General features: G+C 39.3%; 1 protein-coding gene across 1 annotated transcript in view; it reads right to left on the reverse strand.

Annotated features, from left to right (window-relative positions):
• The window catches only part of LOC124545199 (sodium-coupled monocarboxylate transporter 1-like), a 172,770-nt gene extending 152,251 nt beyond the window's left edge, over positions 1-20,519 (reverse strand). Inside the window, exons 1-2 of the mRNA XM_047124063.1 lie at positions 20,359-20,519; positions 3,657-3,890 (exon numbers count right to left, since the gene is read on the reverse strand). Of these exons, the coding sequence (XP_046980019.1) occupies positions 3,657-3,862 (206 nt within the window). The 5' untranslated portion in view covers positions 3,863-3,890; positions 20,359-20,519. The remainder of the gene's footprint in view (positions 1-3,656; positions 3,891-20,358) is intronic.
• Between the last annotated feature and the right edge of the window lie 5,895 nt (positions 20,520-26,414).

Consider the following 26,414-nt stretch of genomic DNA (forward strand, 5'->3'; position numbering starts at 1 on the left):
GTTGCTGAAAAGACTAGACTAAAAATATTCTATCAAAGAAACGAGTGTATAGAACACAAACTTAACACAGAAAAGTTAATGAAAACAAACTATGGAAAAATTAGAAGAGTTGATAATTTCAAATACCTTGGGGAGTGGATTCAAGTCAATGGACTGGATAACACAACAAACAGAGACAGAATAAACAAAAATAGAATTTGCATATAAATTAGCACAAAACCACTAGAATAGGAAATCAATAGCCATTCAATCGAAGATTAGACATTATAATTCAGTTATTGGGACACAAGCAACCTATGGATCAGAGTGACTAACACTGAATAAGAAAGGCGAATAAAGAGAATTAGAAAAAAGAGAGTGAAAAATACTAAGAAAAATTGTAGGTCCTGAGAAAAACAATGAAAACAGGTGAATTAAAAGGAAGAATGAAGATTTATACAAGAATAATGAAAATATCACAGATACAATGAGGAAGAGAGGGCCAAAATTTTATGGACATTGAAAAAGAATGGAAGAAACAGGGATTACAAAGAAAATATTAAATCACGTTCGTAAGCTGAAAAAGCTGTAGGATGGATAGAAGCAGTATAGAAAGATGCCAACAATATAGATGTTACAGAAGAAATAGTAAGTGACAGGAATCACTTCAGGCTACTGATTGAAAAAGTAAGCTATGAAGAAAATGAGCCAAAACCTCGACCCAAGAGAGTGTGTACAGATGAGCAGTTGGAGAGAAAATGAAGAAGTACTGGGAAGAAAGTAATAAAAAGAAACGCCATTAGTCTTAAGTTTTATGCAGTCCATAACTGTCCAAATTCATAAATTAAAATAATAAATCAATACTAAAATATAGTGCTCTAAAACTTGCAGTATATTTACAACGTTCGGCCGATATTTTATTGGCCTGTATGTCGATATTTTTTCTCTGGTGATATAGTGATATATCAATACTTCTTCCGATATATCGCTGCCGTGTCCCGAAATGGTGGACTGCCGATGAATGGCGTGGCATTCCAGCAATTAATCGCCGTTCCGCACTATCCCAGGTGACCATCGTTCGCAAGAATGGCGGCGTAGAGGTCAAATTTTTCCAATATCTGGAGTGGCGTCCTCATGTCCTCTCATGCGATAGTAAGGCGATGGCTTTTTCAACAGGTCTTTCTCCATCTACACATGGCACGTCTGTCTACGAACTGTCTGGGTGACTTAGAGCTACTGTTGTGGCCAGCAGCATCACTAGATCTGTTCCCTGAGATAACCTAAATGGAATCACCTCAAGCGTCAAATCCGCCCCAGTGTCAAAAGTCAGGATGTCAAGGACCAGTGGCATCATCTGTGGCTCAGCTTGCCCCATTAGAATGTTTCTATGACTCTTTCCAACCGAATCAGTGCATGCTTCCAGGACACAGGAGCTACATCACGATATTGATAAGAGGGCTCATACAGCCTAGTTGTTTGTAAGTTTCACACCAATTTTCAATAACTGTAGTAACATCACATAACCTCTCCACCAGTGAAGTGCCTTTCGCTTTTACCGGATCTTTTGGGTGTATCACTGGCTTTTCTCATGCAGCGTAAGCTTCCCGAATTGTTTCGGGTGCATGCGAAAGTATGCATTTTAAGGGCGAATATTCTGAGAAATACTAATAAGATTTTGATCAAAACATGATTTTTCCTTCAATGTTTTTGTACATATTTGAAATACGGTCCTCGAATTAGACAACATTGCCCAAACACATTGGGCAGTAACGTAAGGAAGAGATTAGCGTACAAATGATGCACCATTTGAGCAATGAGTCATTAAACAATTTTGTATCCTAAATTACATTTGAGACGCAACCTGATATCGCAGATGCGATAAAGATTACGTTAGGGTTTCGAGGCGCATGATTACAAGAGAATAGACAAATCAATATGAATTGCTTTGTCAGTAAGAGACGTGGCAGCGCGCACTTGAAGTACTGAGACAAATTATTATAGCAAATAATATTTTAAACCTATTCAGACACGTATGCAATGGTAAATTCCCGAGTAAATCCAACATTACAACTGACTTTGTCAATGTTGGTTCAATAAACCATCTGCTAATGTACTGTAGATGAGGTGATGCTCACACTGGCATGATCCGTCTTGATGTTAGCATCTGTGAGATTACACTCTGTTTTTTATAAGGTGCTTACATATATTGGAGCTGCTGAGAAATTTTAAAAGCATCATAAAAAAAGATGATTTTTTTACCCTGAAACTAGAAACAGCGTGCACAAAATGAAAATCGGATGAGTGGAGGGGTCCAAATCTTGCCGGATATTAATTTTTTGTCGTTTCGGTTAAAGATTAAAGCAAATTCTGGGGATGGATTCTTCGGAAAAGTTTGGTCTGATTCCGTTCTAACGTGTCCTGTCCGAGCTGATTCTCCTAGTGTAATAACTACATTCCTGAAACCATCGTTAAATAACATTGTACACGATTATGAAACACACATAAATGGGTTCTGTGTGTACCCAAGGAAACAGAAACTGTAGGGAATCTGACAGGTAGAGAGGCCCAATATCCTTGTAGCAGACACCCACAGTGTTGCCAAATAGTTCCAGAGCAAACCACAATAGAAATGTATGGAAAAAACAGTGCTTGCTCGTATAGATGAGGAACCTCCATTAAAACTCAACAATTGTCGCGTTAAGTAGGTCATCGCGCGCAGCACCGTGTGAGAGATAACAGGGGAAATTGCTGTAACACCAGTATCATTTGCACCTGTCACCATTGACCTTAATACTGCAACATTTATCTTCTACGATCTTGGCCTTCCCTTTGTGTTAAGCCAAAACGTGACACAGCGCTGTTTGGTCGATGCTCATTTTGTCACGTATATACTTTTCTCTTATGAATTCTTAATGCTGAATATTCGTATTACAAAGGCGACATTATGTCTCCAGAATAATACAGTGATTTTTTAAATATTTTCATGAATAAAGCACAGTTTAGAGAAAGTATTTTTTTATTGTAATGATAGTTTCAGGTGAATTAGGTAATCTTCAGACCTAAAATATGCCGGTGTGTGTGTGGGGGGGGGGGGGGGGGGGCAAGTAGTTACCTCAAGCTTCAGCTGGTGTACCTTTTAATAATTAATACGACAGAACTATGCAACTGAACAAAGTTCACTACTGGGGGACCATCAGCAGAGCAGCATGTAAAGACCAACATATTACCCGCAGAGCTTTTACATATTGGAGCTGCTGAGAAATTTTAGTAGCATCATAAAAAGGATGATTTTTTACCCTGAAACTAGAAACAGCGTACACAAAATGAAAATTGGATGAGTGGAGGGGATCAAATCTTCCCGGATATTAATTTTTTATCGTTGCGGTTAAAGATTAAAGCCAAGTTTTGTCTGGTTCTGTCCTAATGTTTCTTGTCCGAGCTGATTTTCCTAGTGTAATAATTACAATCCTGAAACTTAATATTGATTTCCTTTAAAATATTACAAGAATATACCTATTAACAGCCGACTATTAAACATCAATTCTCTGATCAAGAAATGTCAACCGTAGGGTTCATGGTGCACATGCAGGGATGTATGTCTGAAATTAAATTCTATGGCTAAGACCCTCTTCTGCATCCGAGACAGCATGTCATCTGAGTGGGGAGTGTTTATTTACCTGGCTACCAGCGAAACAGCTACGGGAAAAATTGCCATGCGGCGTCCGCCTAGCAGGTACTGCTCGGCGTTGACGGCGACCTTGAAGAATCCAAAGTAGACGCCGATGGCCACGCAGCCGAGCAGCATGGCGCTGAAGATGACGTAGTCGGTGATACCGAAGAAGAGGCGGCTGGCCGCCGCTATGGGTTCCGAAGTCACTTCCATAGTTTCCGGCTCGCTAGCTCAGCTACACCTGTTGGAGAGCATTCACATGTTACCACTAAGAGTACCTATTACGTTGTGCTTAAAGCAAAGTTGGAGTCAATATCATAGAACACAGACAACAGTTCATACGGAAGAGTATATGGTGCAAAAATAACGAGCAGGAGCTTATGATTCTCGTCAAAGGTAACCACGAAACACCGATATAGTGTGAGCTAGTGGTACAGCTTAGATACAAACCCAAAGGTCCCAAGTGACAAATCATTTGTTGTTACATGAATCCCCTCAAGCAGTAACGCTGTCAGAGATCTGTGGAGAGTGGATATACGTTAACAGACACAAGCAGTCACTACAAGCTGCTTCTCTGAAGTGTACTAACAAGACGCTAGGACTAGTGCTAATGTATTCACGCTGATTATTTTTGCTATTGGAATTAGTTCCATATTTTTATGTATAATATGATCATCAGTGTTAAATGATTTTTGTACTCTAGGGTCCAGATGTTGTGACAAATTATTTAAGGAGTGGCTGATAACAAAGCTTCGGATAAATATGTATTAAAACGACAAAATATGTATGTATAATACTGATTTAAAAATATAAAATATGGAGACAAAAATTTACGGTTTTCAAATAAACCACATTTTATTATCCAAAAAACAAACAATTTTATGCCTCTTCACTCTCATTGGCATTATTTGTATTGTTGCAATACACAATCACATGTTTTTTTAAATTTTCAAAATTAGAACTATTTGTGTTTCAATGGAACAATACTTTATATTGACTGAAAGATATTTCACAAGATGTCACCTGATTAAATTTGCGCAGTTCTGGACGTGAGTATGGAACGTCAAATTTGTCATCCATTCTTCCGCACAGAATACGGTTAATTATTGTTAGCAGATTATGACCTTTATTTTTCACAAGTACATAGCCTAATTTTTGCTTCGACATCTCACCAACGGGTCCTTCTGCTTCGTTAATTTTCATTTTTCTGCCTTCAATAATCTTTACTTTTCTTTCAATGATGTTGAAAGATTTACCAGTGACTTAATCTGAAGAGGTAAAAAAAAAAAAACAGTAATTGCTTTTGATGTATACTAAATGACTTTTTCAAAAATTTCTTTTACACTCGAAATAGAAGCAGGCCCGTTTTCAAATTGAAAACTAATTCCTGTAATGTCACTGGAATGCTTAGCGTAGTATTCAGCTGCTTATAGCCATCATGTACTCCACCATATCAGTTCTGGTTCTGGTGGCAAAATAATATCGGGATACATCTCTCTAAATTATGAGATCCTACTGGGAACTTCCAAAAATATTTTTCTTTCAGGTTTGATATTAAACTATTAACATATTTTGTAATTTACCCAGCTAATGTATTTATTCCGTGTGCCAAGCACGTTGCGTGGATCATTTCAGGATATAAAACATTTAGAAAATCTGCAGCTTTAACCATGTGAGGCGCACCATCGATAACTATCAAGGAAAGATTTTCGTGTTTTACGACATTCGGCCATAAAACACTCCTAGCTTTTCTGATGTTTGGTGGTTACATTTAGGGCGTTCTTCAACAGAAAAGATTTTCTCGATTTATCCTCAAATAGACATCCAGTAACGTTACTATCTGTACTGGAAAACTGGTTTGCGAAATACTTAATATATGTTTGTAATTTGAAACATAACGGTTGCTTGTCCTTTCAATTTTTACGTATATTTACTACGTGATCAAAAGTATCAGGACACCAGTATCCGGACACCACCTAAAACATACGTTTTTCGTATTAGGTGCATTGTGCTGCCACATACTGCCAGGTACTCCGTATCAGCTACCTCAGCAGTCACTTGACTTAGTGAGAGAGCAGAGTGGGACGCTCCGCCGAACTACGGACTTCGGACGTGGTCAGGTGATTGGCTGTCACTTGTGTCATACGTCTGTACGCGAAATTCCCACAACCCTAAACATCCCTAGCATCACTGTTTCCGATGTGATAGTGAAGTGGAAACGTGAAGGGACACGTACAGCGCAAAAGCGTACAGACCGACCTCGTATGCGGGCTGACAGAGACCGCCGACAGTTGAAGAGGTTCGTAATGTGTAATAGGCAAAAATCTATCCAGAACATCACACAGGAATTCCAAACTGCATCAGGATCCCCTGCAAGTACGATGACAGTTAGGCGGGATGGAGAAAACTTGGATTTCGTGGTCGAGTGTCTGCTCATAAGCTTCACATCGTGACGGTAAATGACAAACGACGCCTCGCTTGATCTAAGGAGCGTAAACATTGGACGATTGAAAGTAGAAAAACGTTATGTGGAGTGACCAACCACGCTACACAATGCGGCTATCCGATGGCAGGGTGTGGGTATGGCGAATGCCCAGTGAACGTCATCTGCCAGAGTGTGTAGTGCCAACAGTAAAATTGGGAGGCGGTGGTGTTACGGTGTCGTCATCTACATGTACATCTACATGGATACTCTGCAAATCACATTTAAGTGCCTAGCAGAGGGTTCATCGAACTACTTTCACGTTTCTCTATTATTCCAATCTCGTATAGCGCGTGGAAGGAATGAACACCTATATCTTTCTGTACGAGCTCTGATTTCCGTTATTTTATCATGGTGATCGCTCCTCCCTATGTAGGTCGGTGTCAACAAAATATTTTCACACTCGAAGGAGAAGGTTAGTGATCGTAATTTCGTGAGAAGATTCCGTCGCAACGAAAAACGCCTTTCTTTTAATGATGTCCAGCCCAAATCCTGTAATCATTTGTGTGACAATCTCTCCCATATTTCACGATAATACGAAACGTGCTGCCTTTCTTTGAACTTTTTCGGTGTACTCCGTCAGTCCTACCTGGTAAGGATCCCATATCGCGCAGCAGTATTCTAAAAGAGGACGGACAAACGTAGTGTAAGCAGTCTCCTTAGTAGGTCTGTTACATTTTCTAAGTGTCCTGCCAATAAAACGCAGTCTTTGGTTAGCCCTCGCCACAACATTTTCTATGCGTTCCTTCGAATTTAAGTTGTTCCTAATTGTAATACCTAGGTATTTAGTTGAATTTACGGCTTTTAGGTTAGACTGATTTATCGTGTAACCGAAGTTTAACGAATTTCTTTTAACAGCCATGTGGATGACCTCACACTTTTCGTTATTTTGGGTCAACAGCCACTCTTCGCACCACTCAGATATATTTTCAAAATCGTTTTGCAGTTTGTTTTGATCTTCCGATGACTTTATTAGTCGATAAACGACAGCGTCATCTGCAAACAACCGAAGACGTCTACTCAGATTGTCTCCAAAATCATTTATATAGATAAGGAACAGCAAAGGGCCTATAACACTACCTTGGGGAACGCCAGATCTCACTTCTGTTTTACTCGATGACTTTCCGTCAATTACTACGAGCTGTGACCACTCTAAAAGGAAATTACAAATCCAGTCACATAACTGAGACGATATTCCATAAGCACGCAATTTCACTACGAGCCGGTTGTGTGGTACAGTGTCAAAAGCCTTCCGGAAATCCAGAAAAACGAAGTCGATCTGAAATCTCTTGTCAATTGAGCTCAACACTTCATAGTGAATAAAACACCACACGCACAAAGACTGAGATACTCAACGTTTATAGTTTAAAGAACGTAGACCTGTAAACAACGCCATGAGGCGTAGCGGCAACCTCGTCCTTATCAACAGTGAATGACATGGACGTGAAGTTATACATACGACTAACGTACTTCTTATGGAGGTGTGCGTCAGACGTCGCGCGTTGAGTGAGACTCTCGAGTAGAACAATGAGCAAACGTTTAACGCTGCAGGCTTACTATTCACATCTCTGGCATTAACTAGCTTGCTTGACTGTAAGGCCCATTATTTAGCGTTCCACGCGAAAGACAATCGAATGACGAAACAGAAATCGTATAGGAACAGAAATCATGCAACGCACCGACGACGAAGGCGGCATGTAAGGTACCGTCTGTAAACTTATTAGTGAGCTATTGCACCCTAGCTTCGGCTGATAGATTTCACGTACGGTGAGGGTACCGACTAGCTTAGCCATCGAACGAAATTGCGTTTTAGCTGCCTTAATATAATATCATGTTCATTGCTACAAACAAGTACCACATTTGATAAAAGCGTGTTTATAAATTCGCTTCACGAGAGCTTGTAACTTTGGTGAGACATTTTCACTACAAGAGATGCCTGGTAGGGAAGGGTACGTTGACAGCATAAAAACTGTCGCCGCTCCCCTCCCCGTCACTCCCAAAACAGTATTTTAATGCTTCACTCCCAGGAAGTGACTTTACCTCTTTCCCTCTTCCCAGAATACCTGGGAAGCAACACTCAAAGTCTTGCAGACTATCTGAAAGTCTAGTCTGCTTCAGATGGTGCGATTTGTGTTTCCGGCTCGTCCATTCTGAGGCCAGAAATGGCGCTTTGAAGTGTCATTTAATGCTACTTTTATGCTCTTACGCCTTATAAAGATCAGTTTTATACAACGTATCGTCAAAAATATAGATTTATGCATTTCTGATATAAAAATATGGAATAAACTTTGTCACAACCACAGGTGGAAGCACAAGCGGCCAAAGACACTGCTAGCTAGGGCATAGCCACCTATGGTAAACTAACACACGCTAACAGCGACGAACGTCGGTAAGCCCCTGCATATCAGCAACACTGACTGGCAACTACCAGCTGCTATTAGAGCCGACCAACAGGCCACAACAGGGACACCGACGAGGTCGCCCACAAACGCACAAACAATCTGCCAACATTCCCTCACACTGTGCTTCCGGTATACGACCTATCGGACACAAGATCAATAACAAACTGTTGCAGGTTGCTGACGCTGAACGAGGACTCCGTACCAGCACCCAGAGCCAGCCGCCGAGCAGCACAAACGCACAACGTCCAGGTATCGACACGCATGATACCCACTACTAAAAAAGCCTATCCTTGCACGACCTATCGCAGGCAGCAAGACATCCGCTACTGCCCTTACCACCCGACCTAACTATCGCAGAGGTTTTTTTCCCTTCGCTCTTGCCTTGGCACTTTTTTTCCTCTGCCCTTCAAACCGCTGCCCTTCGTCCGATTTCGACCAATCTATCTCCAGACGAGCGCGTATTAATGGTTAACCCTAACCAGACGTTCGCAAACATCGCAGTACCCACATCCTGCGACACCTCACTTTAGTGAATACTAACCCCTATGCAGAGATGGCAGTAGACCTTTTGTGTTGGCCATCATGCCGGTGTGGGCGTGGAGGGGCTCCACCTCATAAAAAAAATAAAAAAATAAAAATTTAAGTACGGAAAAATATGGTCCAAACATTGAAATATGGAAAAATATGGAAAATGAAAATTACATTTTCAGTCTCCAAATGAGATGCTTTATGTAGAAAGCTACAAAAAGAATGAAATGAACACGTATTTACATATTAATCCGGGCCCTACTGGTAACGTACTCTTGATTTTGGATATTTGCGAGTTTCGAATTTCCTACCTAATGAGTGTTACCAACCTGGAAGGTTGAGTCCCAGTTCTAGATCTGAATCGAGGAACGTAACTACAGATCTCGTTATAAGACAAATCTTTGATCATGCAAAACGAGCGAGTGCAATACTCTTTATTTTATCTGAAGTCTCAGTATAACTGGTGATTGAGTTTCGTCAGTGGGAACAACAATATTGCTGTCGCAAGTTTTTTGTGGCTGCACCTATTCTTATTCTTTTAAAGGAAATGGAGCATTGTACTTCACTGGTAACGCGCTTCGTGAAATACCTGCACACTAGGGATGGTGCCGTTCTGTAATACAACGAATTTGCTAAGGCATCACCACTACATGATGTATGTTCTATATTTGCGCTGCTCGATGTTTGATATGTTGATGTTCCTTGCTATCTTTTATTGTAAAAGGGAGCAACTTCTCTACGTCACTAGCAAATTTGTGAAGGTAATGAACTTCTGTTAATATGTTATAAGCCACGTTTTAATGCTTCAGTACAGTATACAGAGTTTCAGTGAGATCATACACGTATTAGTCACCTTGACTTGGAGTGTTTCTGAATATTAAACGATCAGATTCGATCATGAAAGCACAGATCTGTCGAAGCCGGTAATCAACAAAATTTATAGACGACCTTGTCCCACTTTATGTTTTAGAAAAATATTTTATCGCTGAAATTCTAATAGTCTAACTATTTTAATGTATTAACTAAACGACAAACACTTTTAGCATTGTTTTACAACCTTTATTATTGCTGTACGACCTAGATTTCGGGTTATAACCCGATTTTCCAGAACACAACTGATCCCAAAGGTAGAAATCATGCAAACGTAAACATATGAACTTCTAAGTTTTTCGATTCCAGGCTTAAACTATAAAAGTTATCCCTGTTGATAATTCTAATACACTTACACATGTATTTTGCAAAATTCCTTAATATAGCAATTACCGTAACGGAGAATAAAGATATATTGGAATGAAGCTATGTGCATAGGAATCGGAATTTGTATCATAATCTTTTTAAGAATGCACCAGGATTCTACTCGTATGTGCAAGTTGAAACTTTGTGTAAAGGGTGTATAACTAAACTGAGTTAGCTTATTCAGTAGTAAATGTGGAGATACGTACGTCTGTGTTTCAATTTCTGATATTTCTGAGTAAGATTTGCACTCTTTTCTTTTGTATGTAAGACTTCTACATCTATTAAATATTACATAGGAGAAGATCATTGTCGCCTTCATTCATAAATAAATAATGACACAACTTCCCACTCGTGTGCACATACCTCTATTTAAATGTATCTTTATTCATGGTTAATGTAAATACTGTCCTAATGAATTTTGTGAAAGTGATGTGCAGCTGTATCAAAATTATCATCAGAGACAACTACTATAGTTTAAGCTAAGAACTGACTGTCTAAGAAGTCGAAATGTTTATCTTTGACTGGTTCCCATGTTTGGGTTTAGTTGTGTGTTGCAGACCATGCCATATTTGCTCCAAAAGATCCTACCCTACCTTCAACATTAAAATGGGTGTTCTTACCGCCTCATCCATTCCCTAATTATCGTTAAGGAGCTTGTGACAATGAACATTTGCAACGCAAGATAGCCATTGATAGCGCAATACACACCGTATAGAAAGCGTTAACCTACTAGAATGTGGTGTTCAAACCGCGAAGGGCTCACGCTTAGATAACGTGGGATCATTAATTTGACGATTAGAAATGAAGGTGACCGATAGTAACAGCAAACAGCTTATATCACAATGCTACCCCTCCTAATGTGGCACTTTACACGACTCTGTCAAATACACGCCATCATGGGTGCCTCTGTACATACAGTCGGCAATATTTTACTTCAGCACAAAACTGGAAACTCTGGCCAACTATGACTGAAGTAGTTTCGTATTTGTTCATGATTTGACACTTTTGTGAAAAGTTCAAAATACTACTCCCTTTTGACCTACCGTCTGAAGCATAATGAACAGCATTAAGATGGAAGATTCTCTTTTGAAAGACAGTGATGTTACCTTCGACGAAGTTTTGGCCTCCAGCGCAATGACATGTCTCTAGAAAGAGACTAGCGGTGTTCTGTGTACCAGACAAATCACCATTCATGTGATCCATAGGTGTGATGGCGGACTGAAATCTACCAGTTTCCTTCCAACACCCATTGTTCCACCACTAACCCGAAAATAAATCATTTAGATATCCGAACAAGCCAAATGACACCTAATATTGGAACGTACTAGTAGTCTCCAACAGTAGGTAGACATGACCATTTCTTTAGTACTTCACAAAACATTATCGGTTGTTCTATCGCGGAATATAGTCGACGATCACGCTAATACATGTGTCTACCGTTCTTCATTGGTCCGCATCACTCGGAAGGAACTCAGGAGATGGGCGCTTATCACTTATCTCTAAAAGAAAGTGTCAGCTAGTGTCGCAGATGGCCGTGAAATATGGCTGGAACAATGACTCGTTGCTTCATTGTGTTTGCTGACAACTTACAGGCGTCTTAATTTACAAGTACTCAGGTGAGAAATGCTGTTTTATATTTGCTTTACTAGGTAGATAATAGCAACACAAGGCTACTTCACTTTGTACGCTTTCATATCGTAGATGCACGAACAATGAAACACCTACAAGTACAAAGAATTATGAAAAAGAGGAATACTGGTAGCATATATTATCTAGTGTCAACTACGTCACTAGAGAATAATACATATTTTTGCTTCTCTTTGTTGACAAGTATTGTGTAATTGTTCTTTGCCACTTCAGATTTGTAATAAACTGAGTGACTGGATCAACGATAAACTTGAACGGATGTCACGGGACGTCCGCTCCGAACAAATGCAACGAAAGAAACGAACAAAACGATGGGGGGAGGGAAGGGGGGGCTTGTCAAAAACGGGCGGAGGAGCGGACAGAGGTTCAACGCACTGTCTTGTCCTTGGGGTGGGAAACTGCCCCTAAAGCCAGAAGAATCAGTAATGATTAAAGGCATGAGAATGCAGAAGGCAATGGAAACCACTGCATTAAAGAAACATAACGTGTATCCATAGGACATTTGGCTTGTAACTTAAGAAAGTGTCATGATGATCTCTCTATTGGATAATGATTTTGGAATAATTCCCTACTCGGATGTCCCGAAGGGGACTGCTAAAAGGGAGGTGATCGTAAGAAATGGATTGAATAATAAAAGAAAGGATGATATTCTACGTATCACGGCGTGGAATATCTTAAGTTTGAACATGCTAGAAAACCTGAAAAGGGAAATGTAAATTCTCAATCTAGATATAGTAGGGGTCAGAGAAGTGAAGTCGAAAGGAAACAAGGATTTCTGGTCAGCATCAGAAAATGGTATAAAGGGAGTAGGATTCGTTATGAATAGGAAGGTAGGACAGAGAGTGGATTACTGTGAACAGTTCCGTGATACGGTTCTTCTCATCAGAATCGACAGCAAACCGACAACGATAGTTCAGATACACATGCCAACGTCTCAAGCTGAAGATGAAGAAGTAGAGAAATTATATGAGGATATTGAAAGGGTAATATAATACGCGAAAAGAGATGAAAAACTAATATTGGGGGGGGGGGGGGGGGGGGAGACTGGAATGCAATTATAGAGCAAAGAGTAAAAGGAAAGGTTACAGGAGAATATGGACTTGGGAAAAGGAATGAGAGAGGAGAAAGACTAATTGAGTTCCCTAATAAATTTATGCTAGTAATAGCGAATAATCTGCTCAAGAATCACAAGAAGAGGATGTATACTTAGGAAAAACCATGTGATACCGTAAGATTTCAGTTAGATCAGATCATGGTCGGACAGAGATTAAAAATCAGTAAAGCGCACTCAGGAGCAGATATAGACTGGGATCATGATGCAGTAGTGATGAAGAGTACGCCGAAGTTTAAGAGATTAGTCAGGAAGTATCAATACACATAGAAGTGGGTTACGGAAGTACTAAGGAATGGCGAGATACGCTTGAAATTCTCTAGGGCTATAGATAAATCAATAAGGGATACCTCAGTAAGCAGGACAGTTGAAGTGGAACGGACACTCAGAAAAGAGTAGTCACAGAAGCTGAAAAGAAAAACAGTGGTACAAAGAATGTAACTGTGAGGAAACCATGGGTAACTGAAGAGATACTTCAGTTGATAGAAGAAAAAAATAAGTACAAAAATGTTCAGAGAAATTAAGGAACATAGAAATACAAATAGCTGAGGAATGAAATAAATAGGAAGTGGAGGAAAGCTAAGACGAAATGGCTGCATGAAAAAGGCGAAGAAATCGAAAAAGGAATGATTGTCGGAAAGACTGACTCAGCAAAGATCAAAACAACCTTTGGTGAAGTTAAAAGCAAAGGTGGTAACATTAAGAGTGCAACGGGAATTCCACTGTTAAATGCAGGGCAGAGAGCAGATAGGTGGAAAGAGTACACTGAAGGCTTCTGTGATATGTCTGAGGTAATAGAAGAAGAAACAGGAGTTGATTTAGTGGAAATGGGGGATCCAGTATTAGAATCAGAATTTAAGAGAGCTTTGGGGACATAAGATTACGGCAGAGAGGATAGATATTATTCCATCAGAATTTCTAAAGAGATTGGGGGATGTGTCAACAAACGGACTATTCACGTTGGTGTGTAGAATGTACGAGTCTGGTGACTACCATCTGACATTCGGAAAAATTTCATCCACACATTCCGAAGACTGTAAGAGCTGAAATGTGTGAGAATTACCACACAATCAACTTAACAGCACATGCAGCCAAGTTCCTGACTAGAATAATATACAGAAGAATGGAAAAGAAAATTTATGATGTGTTAGATAACGTTCAGTTTGGCTTTAGATAAGGTAAAGGCACAGCGAGGAAATTCTAACATTGCGGTTGATAATGGAAGCAAGACTAAGTAAAAATCAAGACAGGTTCATAGGATTTGTCGACCTGGAAAAAGCGTTCAATAACGTTAAATGGAGGAAGATATTCGGAATACTGAGAAAAATAAAGGTAAGAAATAGGGAGAGACGAGCAATATACTATATGGACAAGTGTCAAGAAGGAGTAATGAAAGTGGACCACCAAGATCGATGCGCTCGTATTAAAAAGGGTGAAAGAGAAGGATCAGTCTTTCGCCCGTACTGTTCAATGTATACATTGAAGAAGCCATGATGGAAATAAAGAAAGGTTCAGGAGCGCAATTAAAATTCAAGGTGAAAGGATATGAATAATACGATTCGCTGATGACATTGTTATCCTGAGTGAAAGTATAGAAGAATTACAAGATCTGCTAAACAGAATGAACAGTCCAATGAGAACAGAATATTGAATGAGAGTAAACCGAGGAAAGATTAAATTAATGAGTGGTAGTATAAATGAGAACAGCGAGAAACCTAATATCAGGCTTGATGATAACGAAGTAGATGAACTTAAGGAATTCTACTATCTGAGCAGCAACATAACCAATGACGGGTGAACCGAGGAGGACATCAAAAGCAGACTACCACGGGCGAAAAGGGCATTCCTGGCCAAGAGAAATCTCCTGGTATCAAAAATAGGCCTTAATTTGAGGAAGGAATTACTACGAATGCACGCTTGGAACACAGCGTTGTATGGTAGTAAAACTTGGATTGTGGGAAAACCGGAACAGAAGAGAATGGAAGTATTTGAGATGTGGTACTATAGACGAATGTTGAAAATTAGATGGACTGATAGGGTAAGAATTAGGAGGTTCTGCGTCGAATCGGAAAGGAAATGAAATGTGGTAAACACTGACAAGGAGAAGGGACAGAATGATAGGACATCTGTTAAGACACCAGGGAAAGAATTCCATAGTACTAGAGGTAGCTGTAGAAGGCAAGAACTGTAGGGGAAGACAGAGATTGCAATACATCCAGCAAATAATTAATGGCGCAGGTCGCAAGTGCTACTCTGAGGTGAAGAGGTCAGCACACGAGAGGAACTCGTGGCGGGCCGCACCAAACTAGTCAGAAGACTGTCGAACATTCTAGGTAAATTAAAACCGTAGTTGGTTTGTGCGTAATTTACAGGTCACATTACTGCACAACACGCCTCGACTGCAGACATTAACTCACTAGAACATCTGTCCTACTCTTCCAGGCTCCACGGTTACTACCATGCACAGGATGTCTGGAGACGTCGGAGAGACGGACTCAAAACTTATAAATCACATACAAGTATTACACCGCATTTAGCGATTTTAAAATCTTCTGGGAGGATAACGAGCAGTTGTGGCCTTTCATGAATAAGATATTTTCACTGTCCTTTGTAGGCTAAGTCACTGGTAAAAGTTGATGTGGTAAAAGTTGATGTGTTAAAATAAAAATAGGTGTGTAGGCACTAAAAACCGATTATGGTATGAAGCGATATTTTAGCCAGTCGTTGAGATTAACAAATTATGCAATTATTCTCGAATATTGGAAATCCATCGCACAGTTCACTTAATAATTAAACTATATCAGATAAATTAACATTTGTTATTTACCACATTATAATATGTAAAAGTGGAGATAAAATCCACTCAACTGATTGAACCTAGTGTGTAACAAATTTATAATGAATCCCTTCGATTAATTTGCAGGCGGCGTATCAAGGCTTAAGTGTAGAAGATGAAGATTATCAGTATGGCACAATTGAAACAACGAACTGGAGATGCATTTGATCAAATGTCTGTAACTAGTCTGCATAGTGTGTTTCATTGTATGTAAGACCGCTGGCAGCAATTCTCAGACTTGGAGATGTTCTGCTTTGTGGTTCTATTGTGATACATGTTCCGTAACATATCGCACATTATTAGTAAATTTACTTTTCCACAGAAATGTTTAAGGACCTTACGTTTGCCCTGTATAAATATAGTCTTTTAAGACTAAAGAAAACTATTATATCGTATTTATGTATAGAACAGTTTTTGTTGTTCAGTAATTATTATGCAAGAATCATTTGCATATCTAATGTTCAAATTCACAGTCACTTTGTTTTACAGGCAATCATATTCCATAACTGTGGACTGAGATTTGACACGCTGTATCTTCGATATCCCTCATCATCTTCTGACAAAAAAGATTATTATCTGACAACGTTTGTGGCCACTGCTTCCTCTTCCACTGAATTTCGGATGGATAAAATTAAGTAGAACTACACAGCACGCAGATCTGTGATGAGGCCTAGATTGCCTCAATCACACAACAACCGTGATACTGCTATATATTTAGCAACTCTGTCACAGAGAATTTCAGAAATTCAGAGTACCTGTCAAATATAAGTGTGATGACGAGTGAAATAATTTCATGCACACCTCAATCAACTAAAGGTATGCTTACGGATATGCAGTAACCTACAAAATTTCTGTACCTTCGAATACAACATCCCAAAAATGTATTTTCGAGAAAAAATTTCCACTTAAACATATTGTTCAAAGATACCATTCCATTTCAAAATCTGGTGACATTGTCGTTTGAGTTACATTGAAGTATTTTCCAACTAATTTTTGTATTTAATATTCCTCTCGAGCTGGACAGTTTCCTTGAAGTGCATTTAACCAGAAAAAACATATTTCGCGATGTTTTCCAGAAAAAAGTTGTAACTATGTCTGAGGGACCCAATAAAGTCAAACTTTATATACCATAGGTTCATAGTATGGTTTCGGCCATAGGTCATGTCATATTACAGGTATAACTGCGATTTATGTTCTATCGGTTTGTTTTATACAGTAATATTATTTCTAATCATACAAACTTTGTTATACTGTATATTACTGTCATTTCATTTAACATTTTTGTAAAATTTCTCAGACAGGCATTTCCGTTAAAGGCGTTATTACATCTTCCCAGATCTCTAAATTTGTTTACCTCTCTTACCTAGCAGATCCCACTACGCCTCCCTTCATTGCTTTGGTCATCAGTCGTATAAGGTGCACTTTTTCGCTATCGATGGACGTCTTTGTGTAGAATGGTTCGACGTCTCAAACTAATCAACGATAATTTGGGACTGGATAAGCGGGCTTCAGCCATCTCCAGATGTTGAAGATAGCCGAAGACCTTTTGCAGAAACTATGGCGTAGTCTGTAAAACACATTTCTACGATGTATATCCGCTCGTACGTCTGCATGCCACTTTGGTACATTCGAAGCGGGCTCTCATTAATAAAATACTTTTTAATTGATTCAACTATGTGTTCTTGGTGTAACGTTTTAGACTGAGGTGACAGAAGTAATGGATAACCTTCTAATATCTTGTCGGACCTCATTTGCCAAGGGCAATGCAGCAGCTCGATGAGGCGTGGACTCAACAAGTCATTGGAAATCCCCTACAGAAATATCGAGCCAAACTGCCTCTGTAGCCGTCCCTAATTGCCGGAACAAGACTTTGTGCCCAAACTGATATGTCTATTATATTCCGTAAATATTCGATCGGATTCACGTCAAGCGATCTGGATGGCCAAATCATCGCCTCCAACTGTCCAGAATGTTCTTCAAACCAATCACAATCAGTTGTGGTCCGCTGACATGATACATTACCATGAATAAGAATTCCATCGTCGTTTGTTAACATGAAGTCCATGAATGGCTGCGAATTGTCCCCAAGTAGCCGAACATAACCATTTCAAGGCAATGATCGGTTCAACTGAACCAGAGGACCCAGTCATTCCATGTAAACACAACCCACACCATTATGGAGCTACTACTAGCTTGCACAGTGCCTTGTTGACAACTTTGTGGTCCAACCAATTTGGTCCGAACCCAGGAAAGACGCTGCAGGTGATGTGCTCTTGCGTTGGGCGTCTGTGTCGTAGTCCACTAACGCCAAATTTCGCAGCACAGCCCTTAACGGTACTTTCGTCATACTTCTCACATTGTTCTGCGGTTATTTCATGCAGTGTTGCTTGTCTGTTAGCACTGACAACTCTATGCTCACGCTGCTGCATTCTGTCGTTATATGAAGGCCGTCGGCCACTGTATTGTCTGTAGTGAGAGGTAAAGCCTGAAATTTAGTATTCTCGGCGCGCTTTTGACACTGTGGATCTCGGAATATTGAGTTCTGTAACAGTTTCCGAAATAGAATGTCCGATGCGTGCAGTTCTAACTACTATACTGCGTTCGATGTCTGCTAATTCCCGGCATGCGGCCTTAATCACTTCGAAAACTTTTCTATATGAGTCACCTGAATGCAAATGACAGCTTCACCACTGCACTGCCCTTTTATGCCTTGATCACATAGTACTACCACCATCTGTTTATGTGAATATCGCCGTCCCATGACTTTCGTCACCTCAATGTATAACGTATTAACTAAGCAAAACGGTTTTTCACTCTAGTTACACACACTTTATAATTACTGTATGACTTAGCTTTCGTGTTATAAGCCCATTTTCTACACAACTTATCCCAAAGGTGAGAACCAAACATAGATATACACGTCAAATTCTTGGTCTGTAGATTCTTATTTCAAACTATGTTCTCATTAAATATTCATGTCTCCCTAACAAAAGTCGTATCTGATGTTATCTGTTTCTGAATTCGCCTCGCGGATTAACGACGAGGGCTGGGAATTGGTCAGCCTGTAGGTAACTTTTACGTGATTCCTCACATCCCGCTAGGCAATTACCAGTCTGATTCCCACGCCCCGGCTCAGATACACGTTGCGCAAACAAACTGAAAACGTTCTCACACTTGAGCGTGAAACCCAGAGAGATGGGGTACATAGAGGGATTCATTACATTACCTTTATCGTTTTCCATGGATCCCTTGGAGAGGAGTCTGTGGGATGTGGAAAGAGCCAAAGTCTTTATTTCTTTTTTTTCTGTGAAAGGTTGATGGCCTTTTCTCTTAAGCGACACGGAGTCAATCCTAGAGGTTTAAGGAGACGGTAATGACCTTCTAAGTTCAGTCTCTTTAAATCGCATAGAGTCAGTCGTGGTGGTATACTCTCCTTAATGTCACATAGATTCCCTGCTGGGAGTTCAGTGATAGGCTGATGACCTTCGAAGCCACATAGAATTGCTCAAGGGTGTTCAATGAAAGACTGATGACCTTCGAAATTTAGTGTCTTTAAAGACACAATCGTCATAATCATTGTCATCAGCATTATAATCGAAACTGATATTACTTACTAACTGTCAACTTCGGACTGCAGCCGCTTGGAAAGTTTGGTTTCGATACTTCTTTTTAGATTACGAAAAACACATCAGGCTATTTGGAATCCATTCCTTATTTCTTTTGCTGTCTAGTGAGCCAAAATTCAACTGCCTAAGATACCAAAATCGTTTGATCGTATCAATTCATTATTAATCTCATTTTAAGTGTTTATTACACTTTACTTTAGCCGTATCCCTGACTGTCATGCCTACTTCCAACGTTTACGTACACTGTTCTGCCATTAGAGGTTAACGTTTTTCTCCAATAACGGCAAACAGAAACACAACATTAGGAAAAGGAAGACGAATCAGTATGTTATAGTACTACAAATATCTTCTTGCTTTTGCAACTGACAATGTCTGTGTGCTTCCTCTTGCCAGACTCTTCTTTAAACTGTACCGAAATGCGCCGTTACAATCACTAAATGATGGGGAACAAATGTGGTAAGTGGATAAAACAGTAATACGGATATATTTTCATACTCTGTCGATTTAGGATATAGACTACTTGTCACCTTATTTCTCAAAGCACTGGCTAAAGAATGTCTTCAAAATTGTTTCAGAACATGACCTAAAATGGTTCTATTAGCACGAAGTATAGTCTAAGGATGAATACTAAGTGTAAGACCATTTTAATCCTCAATCTCCCGAGTAGAGTGTAGATTAAACTTCGATAGTAATACAGTTGTCATCTGCAGAGAGAAACACAATCATCCTCCATAACATAAAATTTCTAAAGTGGTCTTTCCCCAACATATTTGCAACAACATACCGCGAAGGTATCACATGTCTTTTGAATCTCATAATGTACGGCTAGAACAAAACTTACCTCAAATAAAGTTTCGGCTCTCGAAGAAACAGTAGGCTCGTTGGAGCGAATGCGAATTTAGAATCCGTAGATCGTGTGCAGCGAAAGAAATTACACGTTTTTGAGAAGTCGGTTGCACGTTATTCCGTGGGTGGTTTAGGGAGATCAACCGGCGAGTTCGGTATACATACGACAGACTGGGCACGCGTACTGCTTGCAAACTACATTGCGGGAAGTGCCACTGTGGCACTGGGACAAAGGTCAAGCCCTAAAAAATCTCTCCGTTTACTCAGACGTGTGTACGACAGTTTGCTTGCTCACTTAAGGACGTCGGTTACATCATAAATTAAGAGTGTCGAGTTCTCTTAGGATGTGAGCTTACCACTTCCATTGTTGACGCAAGGAGACGTTCCACCTGTGTTGACAGTATGCATCAAGGGCGCGGCCCAAGTTTCTGTTTAGATCTGTAACAATCTGCTACTTCACTATCCTCGATGCAATACAATGCCAGACATTTTCGGTCTGTTTCGTAGAGCGAGAAGTATTTCGCCATATTTCGCAATGCTTTTCGACAGCAGAATAGCAAATAACTACCTACTGAACAGTCCACTTCATAAACATCGTGGAACATGCGTGCTATCGGTCTGTCAATAATCTTATCTTCATCTGCGGATGGAATGTAATGCTTCTGAAATATAGTTAATCTTCAGTAGCTCTGCCTTATTTCAAAAATGAAGTTTTCCACTGTTTCGCAATTCAGATGTCTGCTTCAGATCGCCTAACTGGGTGACTGGCGCGACTGCGAAATCTGCCTCACAACTGACATTTGTTGATATAAACTGCCGAAACTTCGTACACCGTTCGACATTGTGTGTATTGGTAAATTTTTACAAGGCAGTATAACCCAAAATCTATCAAGTCTTAAGCAGTTTGAACAATTAAAATGATAGTTTGATACTGAAACGCACTTGCACCAAAGATTCACCACTGTCAGACTGGCAGCTACGTGTGTAGCTAGTAGTGAACTATCCATTGTCGTGGCACGTTGCCATCAGCAGGATTTTATTTTCTTTGAATTTTATAACAAATGTCAGTAGTACATTTCATTCGCTACCCGAAAGAAGAATCTTGCATGCGTTACGAAAGTATTCAACAGTTTCTTCCGCTTAGCCTCATCAACTGTAAACGTCTAGCATCAACACTGCTTGTGAATAATTCAAAAGGTTCAGATAGAAACATCAAACCAACAGTTTCCTTACACCGCTTGTCGAATTGATACATGGGTACTTAAATATGGCCAGGAAGATTGTCAATGTCGTAACAACTTATGATGAAATAGACCTCATTAAGTGATACACGCTTCCATTATCACGCAATACCCACTTTTCTCCTAGAAGATACACATCTAAAGAATGAGCCTGAAATACTCGAATGAGCACGAACAATGAGGACAGTTGCGTAAAAACACGCAACGATCAGTTTTTAAGCATTGACTCTGTACTTTAAAAGTAAGGAGTACAAAAGCGTTGCAATACCAATGCTAGATAGAGCTTACACTGTCCGCTCAGGGTATCGACTGAATAATCACAATAACTGTGGAAAATGTAACCCATCTACTTCAGTGAACTTGTCAGGCCGTGGATTGGTATCCGCGAAGAGATTCTGAACTATTTCCTCATTTTCAGTTACACTTGGGTATTCAAAGAAATTTAAATGTTTCGTTAGAGACAGATCTCTTAGGCTAAAGTCTAGAGACAAGTTATACATCTGAACTGTGTTTACCCGTCTTGCTGTGACCTTAAAAATCAGATAGTACGACCACGCATAAACCACATGACTGCTCGTATATTTAGAACTACGTCACTCTGAAGAGCTGTGGGATTGTGCTCGATTGTGCTCTAGGATACCTCTGCACACATCGCCTGTAAGACTAAGTGTTGTTTAGACCTCGATCCCACTTTATGTCCTCTGTAAAAAGAACCCAGGAGACAATAATGGAGACCGGCTTCTTGACAAAACAACGGGTAGAAGTCAGCCTATAGCAAATAAGAGTTACGTACGAATCGCGGAATGTACGGAAAGTGTACATATACAACCCACTAAGAATCTTTGCAGAGCACCTTTGCAGAGATTTTCCTTGAGCCATTGGCTCAAATGGCTCTGAGCACTATGGGACTTAACATCTGTGGTCATCAGTCCCCTAGAACTTAGAACTACTTAAACCTAACTTACCTAAGGACATCACACACATCCATGCCCGAGGCAGGATTCGAACCTGCGACCGTAGCAGTCGCGCGGTTCCGGACTGCGCGCCTAGAGCCACTAGATCACCGCGGCCGGCGAACCATTGGCTCTACAGTTCTGAATCAGAACAAGTGGCAATACTTACTACATCTACGTCCACATTGCTACCCCGAAAATCGCTATGAGGTTCACTGCAGAGCGTTCTCACCACATAGGGTTTCTTCCTTGTTGTTATGAAACTTCACAATGCTTCACAATCATTTTTAGTAAGCAACACGACATACCACTTTAATAAACAATTAAATGTATTAATGTTACACACTTTACTGGTTCTGAGTTTCGTTCCTTTTAACTGTAAATCACTTCAGTATGTAAATATAGTTATCAATATGAGGTGCTGTGGTGAAATGTGCCTGCGACCACTTAATTATGTTAATTCCAAAATAGTTCGTATACTTCGTGATTTCTTTATATAAGTTGTTCATTTGGAAATTTTCTTTAATATATTACCTTTGCAAGTAATGTAACTGATTACTGAAACATTCGTAAAACATATCGCATGAGATTGCATAAAGGTAAGCCTTTTTATTATTTATTTTTACCGCCATGAAAATATATAACCTAAGTGAGATTATTTTGTTTCTGTTATAATGTTGGCATTCACACTGTTGGAATACCTTTAATGTAAGCTTCTTGGTGAAACGTCTGTTGGTGATATGTGTCGTAGGTTGGACTTACGTTGTATGGAAGTGTCGCGAAAGTACCGTGTGTTCATTGTACGGGGATGATGTCAAAAAGCATGAAAAGCAATAAAAAATAAAGAAAATTAATTATTTAACTGAAAAGGATTTAGCATTTCTTCTTATTTAGTTCTCTATTATTTTGTAAAATAAATTTGTAGTGCTGTATTTATCTGTACATAATGTGCTGTATTTAATATAATATACGTTTACTTTTAACGTATCAAATACTCTTCTTTTCCCGAAATGCCATATCTTCGTAATGTATCATTATACCGCAGCATCTTTGACACTAAAGTGCTTTATAAACGCTCCATACTGGTTTTGATCAGTTGTAAGTGAATCAAAATACTTGGTGCTCATTGGGAATTCCACGTAAGTTGAATTTTAACACAAGTCTATAGCGCAACCGTATTCATTACACGAGGTACTAATTGTTATAGGTCAACTCACCAATAAACGAATGCATCATATATATTGACGAATCCATGCATGCCTTCTGATGATGAACTATGTTAGTTCGTTAGTGGTTACACTACTTTTTTTTATAAAGAAACCTGAAACCAATTTGTGACTGGTTGCTGATGAAACGTGCCTTCAAGTGGGTGAAAATTACATAAGGGAGAGATCTTCTAAGCGACATTTAAAGTAATGCAAATGATTCGTACTTTTTTTTCCACATCATGAAACCTGTGTCTAACAGCAAACTGGATGTTCAGGGCAATGGGTGATGGATGTTCCATGATCTTCTGACCTCAAAACTTCAATGAAAGAAATTAATATGATCGCACATCGGTTCGTACAAAGATAGGTTCCTTCTATAGTTCGACAATGATTAACGAGAGAGGCAACAGCAATTTCAAGTCGTTTCATGATTGAAAAATGTAGTTGTAATCCTACTGAAAACGGCCTCCCGTGAAAATGTTAACTTACAGTTTTGATTAACTTATTACGTATAAAACGGGTACTTCAAGTATTTCTACCGAATAAAACACCGTTAGATAATTAACTCTGTAATTATTTAGAGAATAGTTTACATGACAGACAGAATACGCTTCCAACGAAGGTGACAACAGGCAACAGACTGAGTGATCTTCTTCAGACGAAAGAAGGATTCAGACATTTTCTGTTTTAAAGGTAAGCGAAAAGACATGTAAACAGCATCTGCGAATGGAGTAATAAATCTCCAGCATTACATTTTTTTAGCACTGTGTAAATGAATAGTATATAATGAGTCATATTTTCTTGATTTAAAAAATGGTAGTGTTATACTGTACACCATCAATAATTTATGTCACATTATAGTCGCAGTCCACACAATGTCTTTATTTGGCAAAATTCCTTATAGAAGATTAAATTAAATTAGCTGCGACATTTCACTTTGTAGTGTATAAGGAATTAACCGGAACTCTGAAATTCCTTTTACAAACAAAAAATATCCATTAGACAACTGCATCAGCAACGTGAATGACCACTAATGAAAATCAACATGAGGCAAGTAAGAGAAATGTCTGTTTATCATCAGGTCATATCTGTAAGTAGATAATCTAGCTCTTCCTCTTTTCTTTTTAAAGGCACGAGAAAACTGAATGGAAACTAAATCACTCTGGGACTTATTTGAGGTTTCTTACATATTATTAATTAAATTGTTTCATAAAGATTAGTGGTTCATTTGGTATAAGAATCAGGGGACCAACGACTGCTTAAATGCACCAGTGCGTGTTGTAAATAGGCTAAGCTTGTTTTGTAGCCCCTGTCATTTGTATACTGACTTATCCTAGTCCGTAACCTGCTTAATTACGACACAGCCTATATGATCATCCCATTTCATATAACCACTTTACTTCTGTGAATTAATTGATAACAGTTGTGCATTTTTGATACTATATCTCCTATATACTATATCTTTTCTGCTTTTTCTGAAGTGCACTATTTTAGATTCCTGCAAACTTAAGGTGAGCATCTGGGTTTAACTCTTATTACTCTCATCTATGGAGTTCGAACATCGAACAACTTCGTTATAAGTAACCAGCCGCTGTGGTCGAGGGGTTTTAGTCGCTTCAGTAAGGAACAGTGCTGCTGCTACGGTCGGAGGTTCGAATCCTGCCTCGGCCATGGATGTGTGTGATGTCCTTAGGTTAGCTAGGTTTAAGTAGTTCTACGTCTAGGGGACTAATGTCCTCAGATATTAAAGCCCACAGTACTTGGAGCCATTTGAAACGCTGTAATGCTGATGGACTAAACGGTTTCTTTATGGTGCAGGATATAGTGGTCACACTTCTCTTTATCTATCAGCAACTTTTACCGGTTATTATTAACAACCGTCACTTCTTTTTTCTGTGATAGACTGACAGAGGCAAACTGAGCACTCATTATTTTAGATTAAATATTTATGAAAGTAAATCGCCATAGTTTTCGCATGATGTTTAAACTGATTTGCCGTAACCATATACTGTATTGATGCTACGATGTTTTCAAAATCTCTCAAAAACACAAGATTTTGATACGATTGGGTAATGGAAATCTCAAGCAAAGTAACACTGTAGAACATTTGCTACTGAGTCACCTTTAACGTCCAGGCTACTCGCTGAACGTAAAATTCGAAGACAAATTTCTTCTTCTGCTGCCTTACTATAAAAGGGATACCACAATGGAGTATCCTAAAATAGTTTGTTACTCAGCTTCACCAACGGAGTACTGAATGTATGTTTTATATAAATATTTCAGCCTATATAACTCTACTCTGTAGCTCCATACCGTTACGTATTGTGAAGCGTTAAACACAAATGTTATCGGAAATTGTTTTAACTTTCCGTTGTTCACGCCTCCGTACAGACAAATACCCTCGGTATGCAGCCGCGAGATGAGCATTGAATTTTTTGTACACAAATCATAAACTGCACTAACTCGGCTATATGATCGAATAAAATTATATTAAAATCTTTTCAGAATTAACATATAAGAGTTTTTGTAAAGCAGTTTTCATTTCTGCCAAACGTTACGAGCTGAGGGGCCGTGGTCCACTCACACAACAATTCACTAACGTTTCGGCGCGTCAGCAGGAGATATCTTCAGCGACAGTGCTGGGAATTG

Source organism: Schistocerca americana, chromosome 8 (genome assembly GCF_021461395.2).
Source record: "Schistocerca americana isolate TAMUIC-IGC-003095 chromosome 8, iqSchAmer2.1, whole genome shotgun sequence".
Taxonomy (NCBI): Eukaryota; Metazoa; Arthropoda; class Insecta; order Orthoptera; family Acrididae; genus Schistocerca; species Schistocerca americana.